Here is a 25122-nt window from a genome sequence, read left to right on the forward strand (position 1 = left end):
CCTCGAGCATATTTAGCTATACCGTTGCCTTCGATTGACTGACAGACAGGCATTACTAATCAATCAATCGATCAATAAGGACTGTGGAAATCTAACTAATACAGTAAACCAACCAGCAAACGCTCACCTCTGTTGTTGGTCGGAGGCGATACCTCGTCCTCTGAGGGAACACTTCTTACAACGTCGAGGGTGACCATGCTGCACTGAGAACCATGCACTCATCGAAAGAGCCAGCAAGCTGGAAAGGCTACGTCACCCGCAGAGGGGGCAGCGGGGGGGTTGTTACAGAAGACAGCCCCTTGATGTTTCCCCCACTGTCCAGGAAGCAAAGTCTTTTTTTAGTGTCTATTTGGCCAATGAAGCTAGCCACAGTGAGCCTGAGATCGCTTTCCCCGTCCCCCGGGGCGATATTTAGTCCTGGTTAAAGTTTGGTGTTTAGGAGGGCTCACTTGCCTGGTCGTCCTTGTTTTCTCACTAGTTTTGATTCCACCCGATGTCTATTTTTCACAACACCCTACACTTTAAGTGGCCTTTGCTCACTTTAGATGTTCTTCTGGGTCCATGCTTTCCTTCGTAACTGTTTACCTATTCTCTTGCTTCCTCGTCCTTTCTCAAATTTCAGATAACAAGCATTTACAACGCAATAGGTCTCGCATTTACGCGAGTTTGAGCTATTGGCATTGTAAATGACAATGCCTTTTATTTAGATTTGGTTTTTTTAAACATAAATAAAAGGCATTGCCATTTACAATGCCAATAGCTTAAACTTGTGTAAATGCGAGACCTATTGCATTGCAAATGCTTGTTTTTAGGTCTCGCTGAGCCATCGCATGCGCTGCTCTGCGAGACATTTCGTATCGGGCTTTTCAAAGTGCTGCCATAGGCTTTTGGTGACCTAGCGCTTGCGTTCACGCGAGCGTGCACGCGTGCAGCCGCCATCTGCCTCCCAGTGCGTTCACTTTCACTTTTTAGTGTTGCTGCGCACGCGCATCACTAGCGTTTTTTTTTACATTACTTACAAGCTTCAAGCGTCGCGCGGCCAATGCTTGTTTTTTTTAGCAACAGGCCCATTTTTTCTACCTGTTCATTAAAGGATGAATTGTGCTTCCGCCATAAAATACCGTCAGCACTCTCCACCTGAGCACCACCCTTTGTCAGTGTGTACGTCTGCCTCTAGGACTCCTCCAAAATGCAGTAGAAAGACTAGGCCAAGGCAACCTATTCTGTTGTTTCTCTCTTAAATAATTCTACGGCTTTTCTCCAGTGCTGGTACTTTTCTCGCAACTTGATCGGACTACCGGTTGTCAACTAAACTATTAAAAGCGTATTTTCTGTAGAATGCTTCAAGGACTGTGGTGCTCAATTAACTGGAAAATGTGCATGAGATAACTGCTTCTAGTCAAAGGACACTGTGGCTCGGGAAATGTTCAGGAATATAATTATATCTTTTTTTTTTTTTTTTTTTTTAAATGAATTGGTGAAAGACAACCGATTATATTTGCACTGCAGTTATATTATGTTCAACAAAGCACTTTACAACATATAGAGAGGAAGATTACATCACCCAGAAAGGTAAAGGAAAAATGTGAACACAACAGGTGGCGATATTTTAAAGAAAGACCAAAAAGACTCTGTGAATATGACCAAGACAGCAAGGACGAAACGCATTGATTGTTTTTCTGTGTGTTCTAAAATAAAAAATTAGGACCTCTCTGAGAGTAAGGCGGTATTACCACTTGATGTCAGCTACGGGTCACCCTGCTTCAGCCATGGGTTCACTTCACTATGAGTGAAGCTTTCTGGCCATGCACACGGTGCAGGCCCCTTCAATGCCATGGACTACTGCGGCAATATATCGTTTTTGATTGCAAAATATATTTTTTGCTTTAATCAAATGCTTGGTTTTATTATGTTGGTGAATGACCAACAGCACCCCCAACACTGCTGCCCGGTCACTTGCATGAAACGCGCACATAAAGTGCACAATCCATTACTTTAAATAAAATAAAAAAGTCCAAGAAGGCCACACAAGCTTCACCGTGTCTACTTGCATGACGCCCATCCTTTAATGTGGTTTACCTTTCTTTCGTAGCCGGTGGGCGTCGACATACCACCATTTGGTGTCCTTCTGTGACGTTGACGTGCTTCCTCCGGAAGCTCCCCCCTTTGGTCGCCATATTCGGATTCTTTTTTCGTTCATTCTTGCTTCATTTATTTCTTCCTCCTGTCTCATCTACCTGGCGGAGGAGGGTGGGTTCGCTAGTGAATGCAGAAAATTCTTCAAGCTGCAAAATTAGACCGACAGGTAAGAAACTATACATTTGCAGCGTGAATCTTTTCTGGATTCACTATGCTGTGCATAGACTTTGTAGAGGTTTGCTAGTCTTGTGGTGGTTGGGTGGAAGATGAGCGTTGGTTTGTGAATATATGTTGCAAGACCTTTTGTCCTACTTGTGCTTCTTTATTCATTTGAATGTCCACGCAGTAGTGCTTTGTAAACGTGTGCACTGAAGACCATGTTGCTGCTTGGCAAATGTCTTGAAAAGGCATATTTGCTAGAAAAGCTACTGTTGCTCCTTTCTTCCTTATTGAATGAGCGTGCGGTGCTCCTTGTAATGTTTGACCTGCCAGTTTGTGGCACATCTGTATGGCTTGAGCAATCCATCTTGCAATGGTATTCTTTGTGACTGGTCGTCCAAGAAAACTGTTTGCAAATGATACAAAGAATTGTTTTGTTTTCCTGTATTCTTTTGTTCTTTCTATGTAGTACATGACTGCCCTTATGGCGTCCAGGGTGTGTAATGCCCTTTCTGCTTGTGTCTTTGGAAAAACGTGGTATTTGTATTGCTTGGTTTACGTGGAACTTTGATACTACCTTTGGCATAAAATGTGGATCAGTTCTCATGACAATTCTGTCATTATGTATTTGGAAGTAGGGCTCCTGCAGTGTTAGAGCTTGCAATTCAATAACTCTACGTAGCGATGTAGTTGCCACTAAAAACACAGTTTTTAGTTTGAGCATTTGTATTGTTGCTTTGTGGACTGGTTGGAATGGTGCATTCATCTTTTGAGCTAGTACTAAATTGAGATTCCATGCAGGTGGCATCCTTTTTGGAGGTGCTATTCTTTTTGCTCCTTCCAGGAATCTTTTGACCACATTGGATGTGCAAAAACTCTTCCCTGTTTCTCCCCTTTTGTAGCTTCAATTGCTGCTGAGTGTGCCCTTATAGATGTGTAGCTCAGTTTATTACGTAGTAAATATGTTAAGTATTTTAGTACTGTTGATTCTCTTGTGATCTTTTTTGAAAGCTTTTGTCTAATGCAGCTCTGAGAGAATCTTTTTCATTTTGCTGAGTAACTCTTACTTGTTGTAGGCCTCCTCACCTCTCTGAGTACTGCCACTGTGCTCTCTGGTAGTTTGAGGTGAGCAAATTCTAAGTCTTCAGGAGCCATGCTGCCAGGCTTAGGCTCTCTAATTCTGGGTGTAGCACCTTTCCGTTCTGCACTGTTAAGAGGTCCTTTCTATTGGGGAACTTGTCCATTGTCCCTTGAGTCATAGCCATTATCTGTGAGAACCAGGTTTGTCTGGCCCACTGAGGTGCTATGAGTATTAATGTCATGTGGCTTATCCTGCACTTGTTGAGTACCCTGTGTAGTAGTGGTATTGGGGGGGGGGAAAGCGTAAGCAAATGTCCCTGACCAGTCTATCCATAGCGCATTCCCTAGGGACTGTTTGCACGGTTGCTTGGATGCGAAGTATTGGCATGATAGTTGTATTGTCTTATTGGATTAACACCCTCTGCCCGTAAACCTCTCTCTGAAAGGCTTTTAAGGCTAGGAACACGGTCTTTAACTCCAGGAAGTTGATGTGTTTTATCACATCCTGTTGTGTCCACAACCCCCTTACTTTGAGGTTGCTTATGTGCGCTCTCCACCATAGCTGGGAAGCATCTGTCTTAATGGTTGCTGTTGGAGTTGGTTGTGTGAGAAGTCTCCCCAGTGCTATGTTCTTTGTGTTCCACCATGTCATCTCTCGATGAACTGTTTGCGTGACAACCACTACATCCTCCCAACTCCCTGTTGCCTGTGACCATTGCTGTTGAATCCATTCCTGAAATGGTCTCATGTGTAGCCGAATGTTTGGGACTAGATGAATGCATGAAGCCATCATCCCTAGCATTTTGCCCACTGTTCTCACTGTCAGAGCTTGCCCCTTGAGGTATAGATGTGTCACCTTGCTAATGTTCTTTGTGCTTGGAAATACCTTTCCTAGTATTTTGTTGATTTCTGCCACTAAGAATATCTTTACTTGTTCTGGCCCTATTAACGATTTTTCCCAGTGTACTGAGAACCCAAGTTGGACTAATGTCTCAATGACTTTTTTTATGTGTTCTTTGCAAAGATCGTATGAGCTTGCTCTTACTAACCAGTCGTCTAGGTATGGATAAACATGAATCCCTTGCCTTCTTAGGTGGGCTGCTACTGCTGCTAGACATTTTGTGAAGACTCTTGGTGCTGATTTCAGTCCGAATGCTAGCACCATGAATTGGTCGTTTGTTTTCTTGATCGCAAATCTTAATAGACCTTTGTGTCTGCTGTTCATGTGGATGTGCAAGTAAGCGTCCTTTAAGTCTATAATCGACATGTAGTCCCCTTCCTGTATCTGAGGTATTACTTCTTGTAAGGTTGTCATTTTGAATCTTTAAGTCTTTATGAATTTGTTTAGGAACCTTAAGTCTAGTATTGGTCGTAAGGTTCCATCCACCTTTGGTATAAGGAAGTGCGTGGAATACACGCCCTTGTTCCTTTCCTTGTATGGTACCTTCTCTATGGCATTTTTGTTCAGAAGCTATTGTGCTTCTTCGAGCAAATGAGATAGTTCTTTTGATGAATGAACCTTGTTGTTTGGTTTTTTGCTTGGAGGTCGCCTTCTTCATCACCTGAATGTACATCCCAATGTCATCTGGGTGTGAGGGCCTCGAGGGGTATGAGTCTACCACTTCTTCTGGTGATTCGGCATCGAGATCTTGCCACTGCATGTATTGCGCCTCCGAGGATGTCGAACCGTAATAGGTTTGGTCCTCTTCCTCTCCTTCAGCCACGAAGTAGTACTCTTCTTCCTCCTCTTCCTCGGCCGGTTCTGGCATTGTCAGCAGCTCTAGTTCTTCAACATCTTTTTCGACTTTGTTCGAAATTTTAAGCGGAATTTTTAATTGTTTCATTTTCTCGTCAAAATCCTTCTCGAGTTGCAAGATACTCGCCATTTCGGCTTTGAGCCTTTTCTTTTTCTTTTCCAACTCAGACTCTTGGGTTTCGGCGTCAAAATTTTCTGCCTATCTTTTGGAGCTTGTCGACGTCAAAGTCAAAGCTTGTTTAACCCTTTCTCTTTTCAACGAAGAGTATTTTTCGTGACTGCTCTCCGACGACTGTCTTTTCTAGGGTTTTCGCCGTCTAGGAGTCCTTGTCAAAGGAACCGACGGACTGTTTCTCCTTGGACGCACTTGCGGTCGACGAATGTTTCGACACCAAGGCACCTTTCGAGGACTTGGAGTAACTCTTTCGGGGGTTGACTGACTGTTTGGGGGTCGATGCTTCTCTTACCTCCTTCTGAGTTTTCTTTTCTACCTCGACGACTGGGACGTGCCTTTCCTCTTCACTTTCAGGCCCTTCGGCGATGTTGTCCTCTTCTTCGCTGGAGAGCCCCAGGTCTCGAAGCGATGGAGGTGGTCCTTGACACTGCATGTTGTAATTAGCTCTTCTCTGCCTCTCTCTCTCTCTCTCTCACCCTTAACGTCTTCGGGGTGAACGCCGAGCATGCCTTGCAATCTTCGGTGGTCCAGCGGCAGGGAAAGGAGAGACCGAATGCGGATCCTTCTGTGTGTACTTGTGGTGACAATTGTCCCAGAACTTGAATGGTGTCTTGACCATTTCAGCGCACAGGGAGCCCCCTGTATGCACATTCTCCGTAGAACGTCGAAGCTTTGGTCTTTTCCCTCTTCGCTGTGTACCGGTTCACCGACTCGAGGGCTGGCACGCCGATAAAGTTATTTTCTTGGTTTTTCTGTTATTTTTCACTGATTCTTCTCTCCAAACTTCTGGAGCTCCTTCCGTATCGATCCAGACCCAGCGGCAGAAAAAAAGAATCTGAAGATGGCGACCAAAGCCACCAGCCACGAAAAAAACAAGCATTTACAATGCAATGGTCTCGGCATTGGTAAAGTTAGAGCTATTGGCATTGCTCATGACAATGCCGTTTCTTTAAATGTTTTAAAAACAAAAACATAAACATAAATGTCATGAGCAATGCCAATAGCTCTAACTTTACCAATGCCGAGACCATTGCTTGTTTGCGTAGCAGTGGGTAACATCCAAATAATTTTTCGCAGCCATCTCAAGATGGTAAAACATGTGGCCGCGACCCGGACGGCTTGTTGGTGCCAAGACAGAGTCGTCAATGTAGACGCCGAAATTCCGGACATGGTTAGACTATGTTACATAGTTTATCACAAATGAAAATACTTTAAATAGTCAACACGCTATAAAACCTGTTAAAGGCCGCTTGAAAACTGGGGATCTCTACCCATATTCTTGCCCACCATATGGCTGACCCTAATTTTTAAACAGTAAGGCGGGCAGATATTAATGCCACAACAAATTAGACGGGTAGGTACTAAAACTACACCCTGAGCACAGTTTTATATCTGGACTTAACAAGCAAATTCTTTGTAGGGAGCTTCGACGAATATTAGGTAAGTACAAAAAAAGTTAAAACAAATCCTGTCACTTACAAAACTTAAAATTGCAGAAGTGCGGTACAAAGCACTATATAAAAAACAGGTTATTTTATTATTATTCACAATCCATAACCCCAATGCAATCACTTATACACTAATCCCTAGACAGGTGCAGATTGCTTGGCGTCCGGGCCACAAATGTTTTACCCAGAAAGAACACATTGAGAAGACTTCAGTATTTACTGGCTGTGCAAGTTGTACTTTATTTCGATGTAAGCTCCTTGGACCAGCGGATAACTTTCTAACATATTATATTATTCCCCACTGAGAGGAAAGCAAACGGTGATAGGTGCTTTATGCCACGGTGATTTGTGCCATGTTTTACCTGACAAATTGTGCAGGTAAAAAACGAATTGTGCCCGTTTACTGTGTCGAGAATACAAACACCATTCAGGGGTACATAAAAGTGTGTGTCAAAATCACGATGTGCGCCTCCCATAAGGAAGGACCTAGTATTCTTCATTATCCCATGACAAACTATTCCACAAAGCAATCCCTCAAAGGTATCCACCAGTCAAGTGTAAATACAACTCTTGTGCACAACTAAACCCGAGGCTACGCACATCAAGAGTTTTTGGCTCCAAGTCTACATCGCGCATTTCTTGGGCGGCATCTTTAAAAGCATTTCGCAATATTTTCTGGGATCATGAAGCAGAAAGTGTCAACCCAAGTTCACTGTAAAGCATAAGAAACATTATCCATATGCCATACAAATTTTCAAATTGATCAGTGTAAAACTAAACTGCTGCTAGAAGTACAAGATGAGTCAGATAAACAAAAGATTGCGATGAAATGTGTAAAGTATTTAACAGAAAAACGTTATATGGCATATTATTCAATCCCCATTCATCTATTAAAGGAAACAGACCTAGCGACCGCACAGCTGCCAAGTGAAGCTCTCATAAAGGGCACGCCTTTTTAAATTATTTTTTAAGGGAATGATGGATGGGCAGGGGGGGGGGGCTTCTTAAAACTGCAAACAATACAGTGAGACGAAGGTAAAACTTGTGTCACCACAGGGGTCATATGAGTATGGACCAAATCTTGAAATCAAGTTAATATTACCGCGCAATCCGAGTTTGAGTGAAGATTAGAAACCATAAGACAAGCTGGGTACCTGGGATAGAAAGGGAGCTGGGTCGGAGGAATGAGTGGTTTAGGCAGAATGCTACTGTACTTCTTCTAATAAACCTCTGGGGCCCTAATAATATGCTATCTCAACCGCTACGGATAGGAAGGGTAAGGGATAGGTGCTATGTGGCTGGCTGGGTGATTGGAGGACGAAAAGATTGGGTGAGAATGGGCATGGTTCGAGACAAAAAAGGTGGGCCTTTGGAGAGGGGAAAAGGAAATAGCAGGGTCCCTCACCAGGGATGGTTTGTGAGAGGCAGGTGAAGGTTCCTGGGATAGATCAGCGTTAAATGCATACGAAAGCTTGGGCAAGAGAAAAACAACTTAGTGTAGAATGATGAGCCCCGGCTGCAGTCGGGACCAACTGGTGACCCAAGTGCCCCCAGACCCAGTTTCCTTCAGTCACACCCCACTTACCATGATGGGACCCGTCAAGAGACACAGCTAGAGCCACTGGGATCATGTGACTGCCGCCCCGCCCAAAAACAGCCGTACACTCTCATTGGACCAAGTCTGACATGACTCGTAGAAACGCACCCATCCATTGGATAGTAGGACGCATGTGTCATTTCCAACAGAAACGCGTCTTCCAATTGGAAGGTCATACAAACCAGCTGCTCTACCAAATAGGGGCGTTTTCATTGGGCTTACAGTAGCAGTGAGTTCGTACTTGGAAAGTTAATATAATTCTTGTAATAAGAAAAGTGACGACTAATGCCAAAAAACATGGAAAATCCCCAAAAAATTAAAAATACAATCGAACCAAAATAATTGTGTGAAAAGCAGAGGTGCTTAATACTATTTAAACGGGTTGTATGTTCTGATACAATCTTTACCACTGTTGTGCCCTCATAAAAAGTGTGAAAAATGTTCCATAATTGCTGGAGATATTGCGCTGTATATGAAATTCCCATAGTAATTTCAGCAACACTAAAAGTGCTAACCACTTCAAGATGGCAACTATGTTCATTCACAGCCCCGGGTGGTTCGTGCTTTTCTCTTTTACATTACATGCCACTAATAGAGGAGCACTATTTCGACATACTAAACAAACATTGGCAATAGCAAGCCTATAGGTCTGCAAGTTGCATAACTGAACGTGCTTATATATTGACCTGCCAATTAATGATTTATGATGGGAGGGTGGTGAGGTAGAAAATACAGTTTGCTATATCAGTGCAAATGTCGCTCCAACTGCAACGGCAGCGCACTGAGCCTTTCTTGAGAGATGTGCTTCTCTATAGTAATTTGCCTACGGCCGTTTATCGGTATAGACACGACTCCTTTCTCGTAAGATAAAAAGTAGGTGTAGCAGCGCGTTTGTGAATAAACTTTCGGTAAGGTGGCGGCGGTGGCCTTAAAGAAACCTTTAACAGCAACAGCTGACAAGCAATATTATCCGTACACCAGATAATATTTTTTAATCTGCAATTTTGCACCGCGTAAGTAGACTAAATCCTAATATTTCAAGTCCAACATGGCCACCAAGTTCCCACATGTGTTTTGGAGAAATCGGACTTGTCCTTTTCCGTGTTTCTTGTTATTTCCAGCCAATGAATCGACATTAGATTGTCAAATAACCAATCAGAACCGCGGCTGTAGCTTTTCCCGCGAAACAGAGTTTGCGCTTTGGGAGGACGAACAAGCACACCACTGCCTTTCTCCGAGGCAGAGCAGAAATGCCTCGGAGAAAGGCAGCGGCATTTTCGGATTCGGGGGCGTGTTTGTCTTTTCTCTCCTCCAGCCATTGGCTGGAGGAGAGAATGAGACTTCTTGCAAAAAACACGCCCCCGATCCGAAAAGGACGGGGCCTAACCGGAATGACTGACCTCTTCTCCAATGGCTGGCCAGCATTCAAGAGGCCAGCCATTGGAGAACAGGGGAGAAGAGGGGCGGGTTCAAGCCCCTCTTCTCCAAGTCATTAAATCTCGCGAGCGAGACTGCGCAAGCGCAGCCTTCGCTAGCCGAGACCTAAAAAGGGTAGGGTAAGGAAGTGAAGAAATACTACAATTCTGGACCCAACCACTAGATGGCGGAATAATGCACAGCGAATCCAGAAAAGATTCACGCTGCAAAAGTAGCATATTCAGAGTCCATTCTGCATTAAGTAATAATAAAGGTGAGGATGGTGGAGAAGAATCAGTTTTTGGTGCTCTAGCATTTGTGTCAATTTGTAACAATATGCAATTTTTTTGTGTTAGCTTTAAATACTGTACGGTGTGTGGATGCTTAAATAGAACAAAACAGAGGTTTTCATCAGCTTTTCACCAGTGAGGCCTCATACCTGCTTCTTCACCCCACTCCTCTTCATCGTCCTCATCTGCTTTGCGCTTTTCTCCACCTTTTGTTGGCTTTTTTGCCTTTTTGGAGGCCTTTTTTTCAGCACGAGATTTTTTCCGCTGTTCTGCTTTTTCTTCCTCTTGCCTAGCCAGAACTGCTTCTTTAGCTGCAGCCTACAAAGTGATGGGTTGTGCATAATTAGCTACAAACATAAGCGCAGAATTGTCTCAATACAATGTGCAATTCTTACAGTTTTAAGCCAATAAGGGTATGTTCGGCTGAAATGTTTTTAAGAAGCTAATTACCTACATGGTTCTTTCATTACAATAAAGGATCTATATCTATTTTAAACCTGGCTCAAAACAAATGGGAGGCTTTATGGTAAGCTACTGTAAAAGCCCCACTGAATTCTGCCAAATCCCTGAAAGATCAGACATCAGACCCTCTTAATTTATGGCAGCACTGGTATCAGGGGATTTATAACTCAGAGCCATGGGACATGGCGATCTTGTAGGTCTGCCATGAGAAGAGTGGCTACTGAAAGAGTCTTCTCAAGACCAGTGGGAGAAAACAGTACTGGGCCCACGCTGTGCCTAAGCAAAACTAGAGCACTGGCACTGACCTCTGCTGGTAGAAACTTGAGCTGCTTAACTGGACACCCCTGGCTGAACGTTGATTAGCCCAGGGCAGGTGTACAAGATACACCACCAAGACTCAAGCTTCCTGTGGGCTACAGGGTGCTGGTCTCGCAGACTGCATGATTAGGACTGAAAGGCCACAAAGTGAAAGTTGCTGTGATAGTACATGTCAAGTCCTCTCACTGACAACATGGTTAATGTTAAGCCGTACAGGATCACACAGAGTATGAAAATAGTGCAATAGACAGCAGTGAAAAGAAAAGGTGTGGCTGATGCCCCCTCTCCTTGAGGGAGAATGAAGAAAAGTAAGGGAACCCACCACAACTCACTTGCAACAGGATATGTGCAAAGACAATACTTGAAATAAATCTCACACTGTCTCAATCCAAATGAACCTCATCTGTGCCAAGGAGCATATAGGATGTGTGCAACAGAAGATGCAGCAGAAAGCGCGACTAAGAAAGCAGCTGAAATGAACAACATGATTATAACACTGGAGGAGACGAACCATGCATGACAATGAATTAGGATACAGAGGCTATTTTATGCTAAAATAAAATGTGATTTCGGGTTTTCAAAAAAAAAAGTTGATTGCCAAAAACAAATAGCTGATGTATACTGCAAAACTAATTATATGGAGAGGGTGCCTGTAACTGGTTAAAAGAGACCAAGGCTCACTTTCTGCACCTCCTAAATGTAAGCAAGGATAGATGTAGGAAGCTGGCTCTTTATATAGTGGACCAAAACGAGGTACACTCTGTAAAGAGTCCAAGGAAACCCCAGTTGGTTTACAGAGGTACAAATGATAACCCAAATGTTTGTGGTAATGTGGTTGAGCAGCTAGGCTTATCAGAGGGCAGGGCTACGCATTTATTGAGCACACAAAGGCAGTAAGTGAGACACACACTCCAAGAAATCCCACACCAATTCATAACAAGCATTTGCAATGCAATAGGTCTCGCATTTGCGAGAGTTTAAGCTATTAGCATTGTAAATAACAATGCCTTTTATTTATGTTCAAAAGACCAACATGTAAATAAAGGGCATTGTCAATTACAATGGCAATAGCTCAAAGTCTCGTAAATGCGAGACCTATTGCATTGTAAATGATGTGTGGCGCCCGTGCATATATTTTAAAAAAAATAAGCATCAAATGGTCCCCGTGCACCAACATCATGATCGGCAACCGTGCATATCAAATTAAGCGGGCGCCGTGATCATGCGCCACGCCCTTGATACATTAAAAAAATAATAATAAAATGGGTGCGTTGCAGCAACATCAATTGCGGCGCCGGGCATATGATATTAAGCAGGCACTGTGATCATGCGTAGCGCCCGTGTATATATATATATATATATTTTTTAATTATAAAATGGGCGCCCAGCAACAACATCTTGCGCGGCGCCCATGCGCCGCGTTTACACTAATTAAGCAAAGAGTTCTTGTTAAGGGCTAATACAAGCTATACAGTATGGCACGGTAAAAGGTCCAGTCCTGATGGGAGGTTACAAATGAAAACAAGGTGGGACTAAGGAGGGACAAACAAGCCCATGAATGAATCAGAAGCCAGCATTTATCAAAAACTGATATAAGCCAATGAAAAAAATGGGCAGAGTGGGCGGGGCTTCAAGCCTATACTCTAATACTGAATGCCTCGCAGCAGCGCATGCGCTGCCCAAGCACGACCTACAAATAACACACATTTTTGAACAAATTAAGATACCAAGATCATCGGAATCAAATAAGTACTTTTCGAGTTATGAATCTTTACAGGTTTCAAAACTTCAGACAGTGAGATTTCCGGAGTGGTAATGTTAACCTATGAGAGAAAACCATATACTTATACTGCATTCAGGCACTTGTCAGCGACTTACAGGACACTTCTCCTGGACTTAAGAAAAGTTGCAAATAGGACAGCTGGCCACTCTTGAAGTGGATCTAACTGTCCGTGAAGACCCTCAACATACAGGTCGGTCTTCCTCGGTGTTGGTGTCCGGTATAGACACAAAAAGGAGTGGCTATTGCAAGGGGTTCGGTACACCAGGTATTGGTGTTGTGCGGCTCCAGTCAGTCCTGGCATCCCCACACTTGTAGGGAGGACAGCTCTGACTTGCGGGAGCACGGCGACCTCTTCCTGGGCGGCTGCAGCGTCAGTAGTCCTGATAAGAGGCAGGACGGTGAACCGGACCTTGCTTCTTTGGTGCCTTTGGCTGTAAGGGAGTAGCTCCTCTACTTGAAGGGAGTTCTCTGGCGATTTACGAAGCACTGGCAGCCCTCCGGGTTTATTGGAGTCTGCAGAGCAACATGACGAGTTGGTTTCTCTATGAGGGTCTGGTGCAGCAGGCAGGGCAGCAGGGTTGGCACCAAGTTAGTCTTTGCTCCTCTGTTCTGCTGTCAGCAATCTTCTTTGCCCCGTAGAATCTGAGGTCCTGGCATCAGGGGTGCCACCTAAATACTGTATTTAGGGATGTTACAGGAGTGTCAGGTAGTAGCCGATGGACTACCTACCTTTAGGGAGACTACACACTCTATATGACCACTTGTCTACACCAGGCAGCCAGAGTAGTAGTAGTCGGTAGGATTTTAGGGGGCATCTCTAAGGTGCTCTCTGGGTGCATGTATTATTAAATCCATCACTGGAATCAAAGTGGGCTTATTAATACAAGATGTTTGATACCAAACATCTCTAGTTTCAGTGAAGCCATCATGTAACTGGGGAACTCGTTTCCACCAGTGTCCAGCACATGTACTAAAAATGGCACCCCTGTTCAGTTGTAGTGTCAGTATTTGAACTGGCCAGCACAGGAGCATATCTGCTCATGCAAATATGTCCTCACATGTAATATAATGCACCCTGCCTTAGGGCAGTAAGGCCTGATGTAGGTGTGACTTACAGATATTACATGCAGTGTTTAGGGGACATGGCACACAAGGTGTGGGACATGGCACACAAGGTGTGAGGCATGTTGTTTTCGCTGTTTTGAGCACCTTGTCACGCAGCCTGCAGTGGTAGTATGCATGAGTTTGATGCTGGGTCCCTTAGAGTGGCACAAGATATGCTGAAGCAATTAGGGACCCTCTTTAGTACTTATATCTTAGGTACCAGAGGTACCACTTGCTAGGGACTTGCAGAGGTGCTAAAGGCCTTGCCAATTGTTTTGGGGAAAGATCACTGGCACTGGGGACCTAGTTAGTAGGCACCCAGTACACTCCAGTCAAAGTTGCATCAAATACCAGGCAAAAAGTGTGTAGTGGTGGGGGGGTGGCTACAGCAACACAAAACCTACTTTCCTACAACTGACTGCTTAAATTCTGACTGAGAAAATCAGAAATGCAGCATGAGAGGAGGGTTACTGGTAGAAATTTGGCTTTGGTGGTCAAAGAGGATGGCATGATGACAGGCACGAACTCTCGGACAGAGTCATTATGAAGTGGACTGTTGTATTGCAAGTAAAGTTTATGAAATGTTTCATCAACAATAACCTGATTAAGCTGTGTCTGTAAATTAGTGGATGGTTCTACTGTGATCACCCTTTTCCCAGACAGGCTCTTGTTCTGAGTCTCATGAGAGCAGAGGCTCTCACCTTAGAAGGTCAGAACAGGGTCTCATGTGGCAGGCTAGCAAAAACCAGTCAGCAAGGACACCAAACGCTGGTAGGTTTTGAGGGGGCAGCTCTCTAAGGTGCCCTCTGGGTGCATGTATTGGTAAATACAACACTGGCATCGGTGTGGGTTTATCAATACAAGATGTTTAATACCAAACATCCCTATCTTCAGTGAAGCCATGATGTAGCTGGCGAACTTGTTTTCACCAGTGTCAAGCACATGTTTTAAAATGGCTTCCCTGGTCACTTGTACTGGCATTAATGGGAAATGACCAGCACAGGGGCATATCTTCACATGCACATATGCCCTCACATGTAATATTCAGCACTCTGCCTTAGGGCTGTCAGGCCTGCTGTAGGGCAAATAATGCATGCAGTGTTAGGGGATATAGCACACAGGGATGTGTGACATGTTGTTTTTTCACTTTTGTCTGCACCAAGACACCCTGCCATTTGGGAGAAACAATTGGACATTTTTAGGGAAAGAACACTGGTACTGGGGCCCTGGTTAGGAGAAACCCAGTACGCTCCAGTCAAAGTTGTATCACATACTTGGCAAAAGGCGGGGAGATGCAACAAAAGCCCAGTTTCCTACAGAAGCAATATGGTGTCCCTTTTAGAGAGAATCCACACAATGGATATGTGTTGGTTTATGGTTCAACAGATTGGAAATCTGCCTCCTGAATGTGCAGAATGTTACCTTTATCAAAGCCTGTTGAAATTATTCACTCTGTATTTTGATGTCCCTATGAATTGCGCAGGTGACTTTAGTTGTGCTTTCAATAACAAAACTGACAGCAACCCTTTTTCCCGCAAACCTTACGCATAATCTAATGTTACTAGGATGCTAAGGAACATTGCATTGAAAATAACTGGGAGGAAACTGTGCCATGAGAGAAGTCTGAAATCATTACATTTGTGACTTCTGCCTCTGTAGGATACATGAGATCAAGTTGCAAATGGAGAATATGACGCAACCGGAAGGTAAGCTAGCCCAATTACAGAAGTATACAGTGGCATATATGGATATGATGTACGAGATAATGGTGGAAAAATAAACGTTGAATGAGGTACACTATTCCTTCAACAGAATCAGTCATATCTCTTACAGACAGTGGTCCTTCAGGGAATGACAGGGGAAATGGAATGCCTGCATGGCTACTGAAAATTAAATTCCCCTACCAGAACATATTACGCACTTAACCAGATACTCAGGTGTCTATCAGTCTTGTGAATACTTGGAGCGGCAGTGGGCCCACACAGTCCTACACCTTATGTGCAAGTCTATCTGTTGTAGAGCAGATTCAAGCTTATCTTTTTTTTAAAAAAATCTTTTTATTAAACAGACATCGGTTTAGACAGTACAATACAGAGGACCAGGCAGTTCATACATTGCAATACGAAGGATGTACATTCGTTACACAAGAGAGGAACATTATGGGGAAGTAGGGTCATCATGTTCAATACTTCGAGGAGGTGTACCGATCTCTCCTCTATAGATATTCCACGGGCTCCAAATACAAGACCACTTCTTAGGGCAACCCCTTGCCAAATACACCGTCTTTTCTCTAAACATACACCAATCAAGATTTCTTTCCCAGGCTTCCAATGTGGGTGGGTGTGCTGCCTCCCAGAGTTGGGCGATGTTTCGTTTTGTCAACATGAACCCTAGCGTGGCCCATTGCATCTGGGAAGTGTTTAAATCCGTGGGCTCCCAGATATTTAAGAGGCATCGCCTCACCTCTGGAAGGAGGCTGACTCGCAACACCTCACTGATTGTTTCGTGTATCTGTAGCCAGTAAGAACTGATATGTGTGCATTCCCAAATAGTGTGTATGAATGTCCCGGTAAGGCCACAGCGCCTACTACATTCTCCGGTGTTAGACCACCCCATAGGCACTAACCTAGGCCCCGTTATGTAGATCCTGTGAAGGATCTTAAGCTGAATCAAACGCTGGAGTGCCAGGATAGCCACCTCTTTAGGAGAGGACACTGCTACCTGCCAATCCTCATCATCCAGCCCTATCCCATCATGCACCTACTTATCCCGCAGTGTCAGGAGAGGGTCTGCCATACGATTAATTAACTTTTTGTACATCAAAGAGATTGTTTTGTCGGGGAGATGACAGTCTAAGATTCTGTCCTCCAAGGGAGAAGCCTCTGGGGGATCAGTTCCTCTGGGTAGCGAGGACTGGAGTGAGTGAAGGACCTGTATGTAACGAAAATATTCTGTGTCTGCCAGCTCAAATTCACTCTTAAGCGTGCTGAAGGTTGATCTCTCATTTTCCCCAAATATCCTTGATAGATGAAATCCCAATAAGGTCCCACTTGTTTTCCACAAATCACCCAGTTTTTCTGAATCCCAAAGAGGGGTGGCCAATGTCAGTTTGTGTCTCCAACCAAGATAATTGGTAGCGTCGTGCCAAATTTGAACGGAGTGTTTTGTGGGGCCTGTTAGCATGAATCATTTGGGATGGGAATACAATGCTCTACCGTAGTTACCACCCGGAAGGAGCCACTTGTCCATGGCATAGCCCGGTTCGTCAGCGCGACCATATGTGCCATGATTGATGGCTGCCAGTTGGGATGCCCAGTAATATTTCTTGATATCTAGGAGGCTGATGTCTCCTTCATACCAGTATAGTGTTAGTTTATTCATGGCGATTCAAGGTTTACCGTCCCATAGGAGGTCCCTCTGCAGGCCCTCAATCTCCTTGAAGTAATGTGTCGGAACTAGGTCTAAGGTGTTTTGTAGAGCGTAGAGGAATCTTGGTAAGGACATCATTTTGAATAGGGCGGTTCTGCCCAGAAGGGAGATGGGGAGTGTCTTCCAATTGGCAATATCACTTTTAAGGTTACGGAGAGGGGGAAGGAGATTTTGGGCATAGCGAACCGAGGGGTCAAGTGAGAAAAATCCCCAAATATTTAATTCCAACTGTATTGATTTGTATTGGAAAATTCCGGGGAGGAACAGGAAGGTCCCCCCGAAAACGAATAATAAGGATTTACCCCAATTGATGGAGAGTCCAGAGAATCTACCTTAGACTGTAAGAATGTCCAACACTACAATAAGGGATTTCTTAGAGGAGGCCAGATAGAGTAATATGTCGTACACATACAATGATATGTGGTCCTCCCATCCGGGGGACCACCGCAGCCCCCTTATCATTGGATCCCAACGGATCCAAGCCACAAGGGGTTCCAGAGCCAGAGCAAAAAGGATTCAAGCTTATCTTGAGGTGGTGTAACTGCCCAAGGCACTACTCTCTTGGTAGGAACACCTGGTATCACTGCATGATATAACAAGCATTTGCAATGCAATAGGTCTCGCATTTGCGAAATTTGAGCTATTGGCATTGTAAATGACAATGCATTTTATTTATGTGTTTTGAAAACCTGCAAGCGGTGCGTAAACACACACTTTGTACTTTGCACGTTTTCTTAACACATAGATAAAAGGCATTGTCATTTACAATGCCATATTGCATTGTAAATGCTTTTCGCAATGTTTATTCTATAAACAATAAACAATCCCTTCTGTGCCTTCCTTCTTAAGCCTTTTCCACCGTTCCTCCCTGAACCTCCCTTCCTGCATTACTTATACAGTGTAAACGGCAATGTAGGTAAAATAAAGCAAATCAATGCAGCTATGCATACACTTCTTGACGTTTGGATCTTTCACAGAAACAACAGGCTGCACTTTTGAGTGTGACATCGCAAATATCGTCGTGGATAATGGTTCTCACGACTGGCTAGGCTGAGTTAATTAACTTACACAGACTAAAAACATCAACTGAGAAGTGAAGTAGGACAGTGAAGTCTAAGTGAGAAAGGCATGGACACTGAGGTTAAAAGCACAGCGGGTGGGGACATTAAAACCAAGAGTGGGGCACATGGGGAGGAGGCAGAGGGTGATTAAGGGACCTCTTAAGTCTGAGCACAGGGGTGAACTACAGTCCAAGCTGGGAGTGGGAGTCCCTGAAGTCCAAACACAGAGGAAGGTTGCATATAACTGCAGCAGGAAGAAAAGATTAAAAGCAGTGTCAGGGAAGTTTAATAAGAGGGGATTAGGAACACAATAGCATAGGGGTAGAAAAAGCATTACAGAGGGAACCAATTGAAAACAGTCAAGGCATATATAGAGTAGAGGTAGGGGCAGGGAAGCACAGATGGTCAGTCACATACAGGACATGGAGAGGATCTGTAAATTAAACATTAATAACAGAGGTAGAGTTTAGAAAATTACAGCAGGTAAACGTGGGCATTAAAGCCCAGCAGCGGTGGTACGAGGCTAGGATTGTCACCTTTGTGAAGAAAATACCAGTCATACTGCGCATGACACAAGTTGCAGTACTTCACTCACTGACAGCTTCTGAAATTTGTAAGGGAGTAAATCCTATATGTAATTCGACTGACTGAGCAAGTGAAGCACGCGTGCCCAAACATCCAAAGTAGGTGAGGGTCAGCTCAAGGGAGTAGGGACACACAGCAAGTAGACGGACATTATAGTGGCTAATGAAGTAGCAAGCGCTGGAGAAAACATCTTACTCGAAGATGACAGCATACCACACACTGATATTGTTTTCGGACGGGGCTCCACTCACCCCGCAGGGGGATCCGCCTGCAGCCTGCGGGGAAAGAATTACACCATACAGCTATTCTCAGACTAGCTAGCGCCAGAATCGTCCTCTGACTCAGCAGAACGACCTGTTCCTGCGCAAAAAGTGTGAGGCTGGGGAGGAGCCTAGCGCGCATCCAAGATGGTCGCGTGAGCACAGGGCTCCCCGGACCCTCGCTGCTCCTCGGAATTTATCCTGAGATTATCCTGATATAGTTCACGGAATCTGGAAGATGAAGGCTGGCTGAACACGGATCTCCTTTCAGAAATCGAATCGGACCTGGGAATCCTGAGTTATCGTGGTCTGAACTTTTGGGACCCACCCGACGGCGGTGCCCGGTGCGAGGGCGAACTGTGGAGCCGGGGCGTAATTGAACAACAGCGGCTACAGCGCTGTGCCAGTGGCCGCTCCATCACTTTCGGTTTCGCTTTTGGACTTTAAAGGGGCTGGACGGCAGAATCGCTTGGTGTGGCTGGGTGTTTCTTAGGCCTCTGCGTGAGGCCTTTGTCTCCGCCTGCTACTAGTGTGCCCATTGCCTTTGGTCCCCTCGCACCGCTATATTGCGGACTCTGGTGAGGCGCCCGTCTGCTGTGCCGGTGCCCATTCGACCCTTGATCGGCGGTCCCCTTCGGTGAGCGTGGCCCAAATGGGGGGCAAGGGGGGCCCCGAGGGGCGTAAGACTAAAGCTTCCCTTCGCGGGGGACCGGTCCAGGCGAACAACATGGACCGCTACACTCATGGCAGAGGGTCCCCTGGAGCGGCCGGCGCCCCCCCAGACGCCGCCGGTGGTGGCACGTCCGTCTCTCCGGAGCTGTCCCTGCAGGACATCATGGGCGCCATTGATGGCATCAGGGAGACCATCGCCACGCAGTACGAGGCCGTGGCCCGTAAAATCGACACGGTGGCAATCGATGTCACATTAATTCGGGCGGATCTCTCTAAAACCAACGAGAGGGTTCAAGCGCTCGATGTGCGGACTTCCACCCTTGTTGCGGATGTGTTGGACCTGCAGACCACTCTTGGCGACATCAAGATGGCCAACGATCAGATGGCCCGGCGGCTGGAGGACTTCGAGGGACGAGCCCGACGCAATAACATCCGTGTCATAGGCGTACCGGAGTCCTCCGACAACCGCCCGGTTGACCTCCTGGTTGAGGAACTCATCCTTCAACAGCTGGCCCCCGCTGGCCTAAGTAAGTTCTTTGCCGTGGAGCGGGCCCATCGAGTTCCGGGCGGTCGACCGCGGCCGGGGGCCCCCCCGAGGCCTATTGTAGCCAAACTTTTCCACTATAGAGACCGAGATGCGATTCTGCAGGCCTCACGGGTCCACGGCCCGGTTCGTCATGAGAACTCGTCAATTAACTTTTATCCGGACTTCACCCAACTTGTCCAGAAACAGCGGATGGGTTTCCAGGGGGTGAAGCGTCGTCTCCGTGACCTGGGCCTTAAGTACTCTATGCTTTATCCCGCAAAACTTTGAGTGGAACACGAGGGTCGGACTGCCTTTTTTGACTCTCCCGCGACTGTGAGTGACTGGCTGGACTCGCTGCCGGACAGGGGTGACCGGCCTGGGCCCTCTGCCGGTACCGAAGGTGACGGGTCCCCGGTGGAGTGACTTTTGGTCCTTGACTTTGCCATTTTGCACTGTTCGGCTGGGTTTTACTTCTTTTGTTCATTTTGTCTCACTATGACCTGTGTGGGGGGCGGGCGGGGACGGGTCCCTTTCCTCCTCCGGGGTCTTTTCGTAGACTGGGGTTAGTAGGGCGACAGGCACACTGCAAGTTGGGGTGGTTTTTTGGACCGCAGGGGTGCAGGGTGGGGGGAGTTGGATTTGGGGGGGGGAGGGGTTGTTTTGATGTGTGTTTTTTGTTTTCAGGGCGAGGTATTGATTTTTGTACAGTTTCGGAGGCTGTGCTACTGGCTGGGGGACCCTTGATCTATTGGAGGGGATGGGGGGGGACGGGTTGAGGTTGATGTCATGGAACGTCAATGGGTTGGGTGACCGTATCAAGCGGGGTGTTGTGCTGCAGTATTTGCGTCGTCTGGCTCCTGATGTGGTGTTTTTACAGGAGACGCATCTGGTTGGTAATGTCTGTCATGCAATGAACAGGGGGGGATACCGCCTCGTGGCTCATTCTGGTTTCACCACAGGTTCTAGAGGGGTGGGCATTCTCCTGCGATCCTCACTTCCGTTGGAGATCACCAGGGTAGTCTCGGATGATAGAGGGCGCTATGTGGGTTTGACTGGGAGGTGGGAGGGGCAGTCCCTTTCCTTGGTCTCAGTTTACGTCCCCCCGGGCCTCCAGAACTCCACCTTTTCGGACTTGGGTCGAATGCTGCTTGAACTTCCCGACAGTCTGTTGCTTATGGGCGGGGACTTCAATTCGGTGCTTTCGGGTGACCTGGATCGTCACCCGCCCAGGGCCCTCCCCGCTGCCCAGGCATGGCTCGGCGGACTATTGGAGACCTTCGGTCTGGTAGATAGTTGGAGATTGATGCATCCGACACAATGTCAGTACACCTTTCACTCTGGGGCGCATGGGAGTCTTTCCAGATTAGACTATTTCCTTATGCCCGCGGCCCAGACCGCTCGGATTCGAGAGGTTAGGCACCTGGCGCGGGGTATCTCTGATCATTCCCCGCTGTGGCTGCTCTTTGACACCGGGTCGCGGTCTGCAGGGCGGATCGCTCCCATTAACCCTTGGTACCTGCGAGACCCTACGACTCGTGACAGCTTGGTCAAGTCGATTGACCAATACTTCCTTGAAAACGAGGGGTCGGTGTCGTCCGCAATGTCCCTGTGGGAAGCCTTTAAAACCGTGCTCCGCGGACAAGCCCTCTCCCAGATAGTGGCGGCTAAGAAGATCAAGAGTGAGGCAGTGGTGAAGCTGGAGACTGACATCTCGGGGCTGGAGTCGGCCTTGGAGGCGGGTGTCACTCCGGACGGGCTCCATGCCCTCAGCTTGAAGCAGTTTGAATACAGGTCTCTTGTTACTGATGCTGCCAAGACTATGTATAGGGAGCAGCAGGGTAGATTGTATGACGCCGGGGACAAGGCGGGTAAATTGATTGCTTGGCTGGACAAGAAGGAGAGAGTGAATCGTGTGGTCCCGGAGCTTCGGGCCTCGGATGGAGTGTGTGTGACTGAGCCTGGTGAGATTGTGGAGTGTTTCGCTGACCACCTCCGGGCCGTGTACTCCCCGGTGACGGATAGGGATGAGGAAGACTCTCGCCTTCTGCTGCGGGATATTGCTTTGCCCGGCCTGTCCGTCGAGGACCGTGAGCAGCTGGACACCCCCTTGTCTGTTGACGAGATTGCCACTGCGATTCGGTCCCTTCGCTCTGGCAAGGCTATGGGTCCCAACGGCCTGCCTATTGAGTTGTATAAGTTGCGCCCGGATAAAATCGCGCCTTTCCTCCGTCGTATGTTCCAGGAGTCTCTCGAGACGGGTTCCCTTCCCGCCGACCAGCGTCTGGCTACTATAGTCGTGATCCCCAAGGAAGGTAAGCCACGAGACCGCTGTGCCTCCTACAGGCCTATTTCTCTATTAAACGCCGAGCCTAAGATACTGGCTAAAGTCCTTGCCAATCGTTTGCTGAGCGTTATCTGTGATCTGATCCATCCTGATCAATGCGGCTTCATCCCTCATCGTAACACCGCTCTTAACCTGAGGCGTCTCCACGGCGCCCTCGCTAGGGCGGAGTACCTCTCCGAACCAGCCGTTCTGGTTTCTTTGGATGCCATGATGGCCTTTGACACCATCGAGTGGCCATTCCTCTGGGCTGTCTTGACCAAATTCGGCTTTGGGGAGGGATTTCTTGGCTGGGTGAAGCTTCTTTACACTGGACCAATGGCTCAGGTGGTTGTCAATGGGCGGGTCTCTCGGCCTTTCGCTCTCGGTAGGGGTACGAGGCAGGGGTGCCCGTTGTCCCCTCTGCTCTTTGCTCTCGCCTTGGAACCGCTCGCTGCCTGGCTCCGCTGGGAGCCCTCGATCAGAGGGATCCGGTGGGCCCCGGGCTTCGAGGATCGGGTCTCGTTGTACGCGGATGATATTCTTTTGTATCTCACCTCGCCGCGGCAGTCGCTTAATGTTCTCTTTGATGTCCTTACTTCCTTTGGGAGAAATTCGGGTTTGACGATTAACTGGTCTAAATCCTGTGTCTATCCTATCTCTGGTGGCCCTCCTCTCTTGCCGCCTCGGCTTCCGATCCAACTATCTCTGTCCGGCTTTAAATACCTGGGGGTGTACGTCTCGTTGGACCCGGCGGTTCGCTATGAGCAGAACCTCCTGCTTCCACTTCGGCGTTTGAGGGAGGATACGGCTCGGTGGTGTAAGCTGCCCTTGTCCCCGCTTGGTCGCGCAGCGCTGTTCAAAATGATGTCCCTTCCCAGATTTCTTTATGCACTTCAGAACTCCTTCGACGTCATTCGGGTGGCCTACTTTCGGGAGGTGGAGAGCCTGCAGAGGAGACTGGTGTGGGACGGGCGGGCGCGTATCGCTCTGGCAAAGCTTACTCTCCCCTGGTACGACGGGGGCATCGCGCTTCCCGACATTAGAAGGTACTATTGGGCCTCACAGCTATCGGCCATTAACCATGCCACGTATGCGCCTGGCCTGAACCCGGCGTATGAGATGGATAAATTCCTGCTTCCCGGCGGTAACTATAATAGGGCGCTTTACTCCCGCTCGGCTGGAAGGACCCTCACGGGCCCTACTAAAATTGCGGTAAGGATCTGGAAGGCGGCTAATGTAGCCATGGGCTGGAGTGAGCGCTTAACATGTGCCACTCCTTTATTTGCTTCCGACCGACTGGGAAGCCTCTGGAAAACGAAAGGCTTTGAGCGTTGGGACACGATCGGTATTAGCAGAGTGGGAGACCTGTGGATTAAGGGCGCGGTTAAAACCTTCGCGGCGCTCCAGAGTGAATACGAGCTTACTGAAAGGGAGTTCTTCCGTTACGCCCAGGTTCGACATGCCCTGCTCTCGGTCTTTGGGGTAGGGACCAAGGTCCCGGCTTCTTCGCCCCTCGAGGACCGCATACTCGATGGTCACGTGCCTGACAGCACTATCTCTCTAATTTATAAAAAACTTATTAATAATCGGGCTGACCTCTTGGTGCGTCTTCGGGAGGCATGGACGGGTGATGGGGTGGAGCTGGACGACGAGGACTGGCAGTCCGCACTGTCGTCCCCTAAGGAGGTGGCCATCCCGGCCCGTCTCCGTCTGGTCCAGCTTAAGATTCTCCACCGGGTTTACGTGACGGGTCCCCGTTTGGTTTCGATGGGATTTTCTGACGACGGGCTCTGTAAGCGGGGCTGTGGGCTTAGTGCCACCTTTCTCCACATCCTTTGGGAGTGCCGCGAGGTGGCGGAATACTGGCGCCGGGTGCATGTGGTAATGGGACAAGTCACCGGGGTCGCTCTGTTGCCGGAGGTGCGTCGCTGTGTTCTGAATGTGTGGGAGCCCAATGATTATAACGCGGCCCAGACTCGGTGAGCGGCCCTGGGGAACATGATTGCCAAGAGAGATATAGCGCAGCTTTGGGGTTCCCAGCGGCCGCCCACCGTGTCTGTATGGAAGGAGAACATGGACTGGTGCATGTTCAGGGAGAAGACTGTGTATGTGGCTCGTGGTAAACCGGGGGCATGGGGTAGAATCTGGGGGCAATGGAATCAGTATCGGGGAAATATCTGTGCTCCCCCCCCTGGTGGACACTTCCGAGGTTGCCTTGTCCCCCTGACCCTTGATGGTTCCTTGCGTATTTGGAATATCCGAGTGTAGACCTGGCTCTCCCGTGACCCCCCCTGACCTCTTAGTCCTCCTTTCCCTTGACCGCCATCTGGTGGTCGGATGTAGGGCCCCCCTGCTGTAGTCTGACGCCCACTTCATGTCACTACGCCTCGCCTTTTGTTTTTAGTTGTTATTTATGGTAAACGTATGTATCCTGATTCCCTTAAGAGTATCCGGAGCTTCTGTAAGGGGCTGGGGACCATGGGTTGGTTGATGACTTTAACACTGTGTGATCCTTTTTGATTCTAGCGGCCGGCCCTGG

General features: G+C 47.3%; 1 protein-coding gene across 1 annotated transcript in view; it reads right to left on the reverse strand.

The window, feature by feature from the left end:
- SART3 (spliceosome associated factor 3, U4/U6 recycling protein) overlaps positions 1-25122 on the reverse strand; it is a 484862-nt gene that overhangs the window by 174255 nt on the left and 285485 nt on the right. The window contains exon 15 of the mRNA XM_085635725.1: positions 10210-10378. Coding sequence (XP_085491851.1) covers positions 10210-10378 — 169 coding nt within the window. The remainder of the gene's footprint in view (positions 1-10209; positions 10379-25122) is intronic.

The sequence above is a fragment of the Triturus cristatus genome, chromosome 11 (genome assembly GCF_964204655.1).
Source record: "Triturus cristatus chromosome 11, aTriCri1.1, whole genome shotgun sequence".
NCBI classification, from domain to species: Eukaryota; Metazoa; Chordata; class Amphibia; order Caudata; family Salamandridae; genus Triturus; species Triturus cristatus.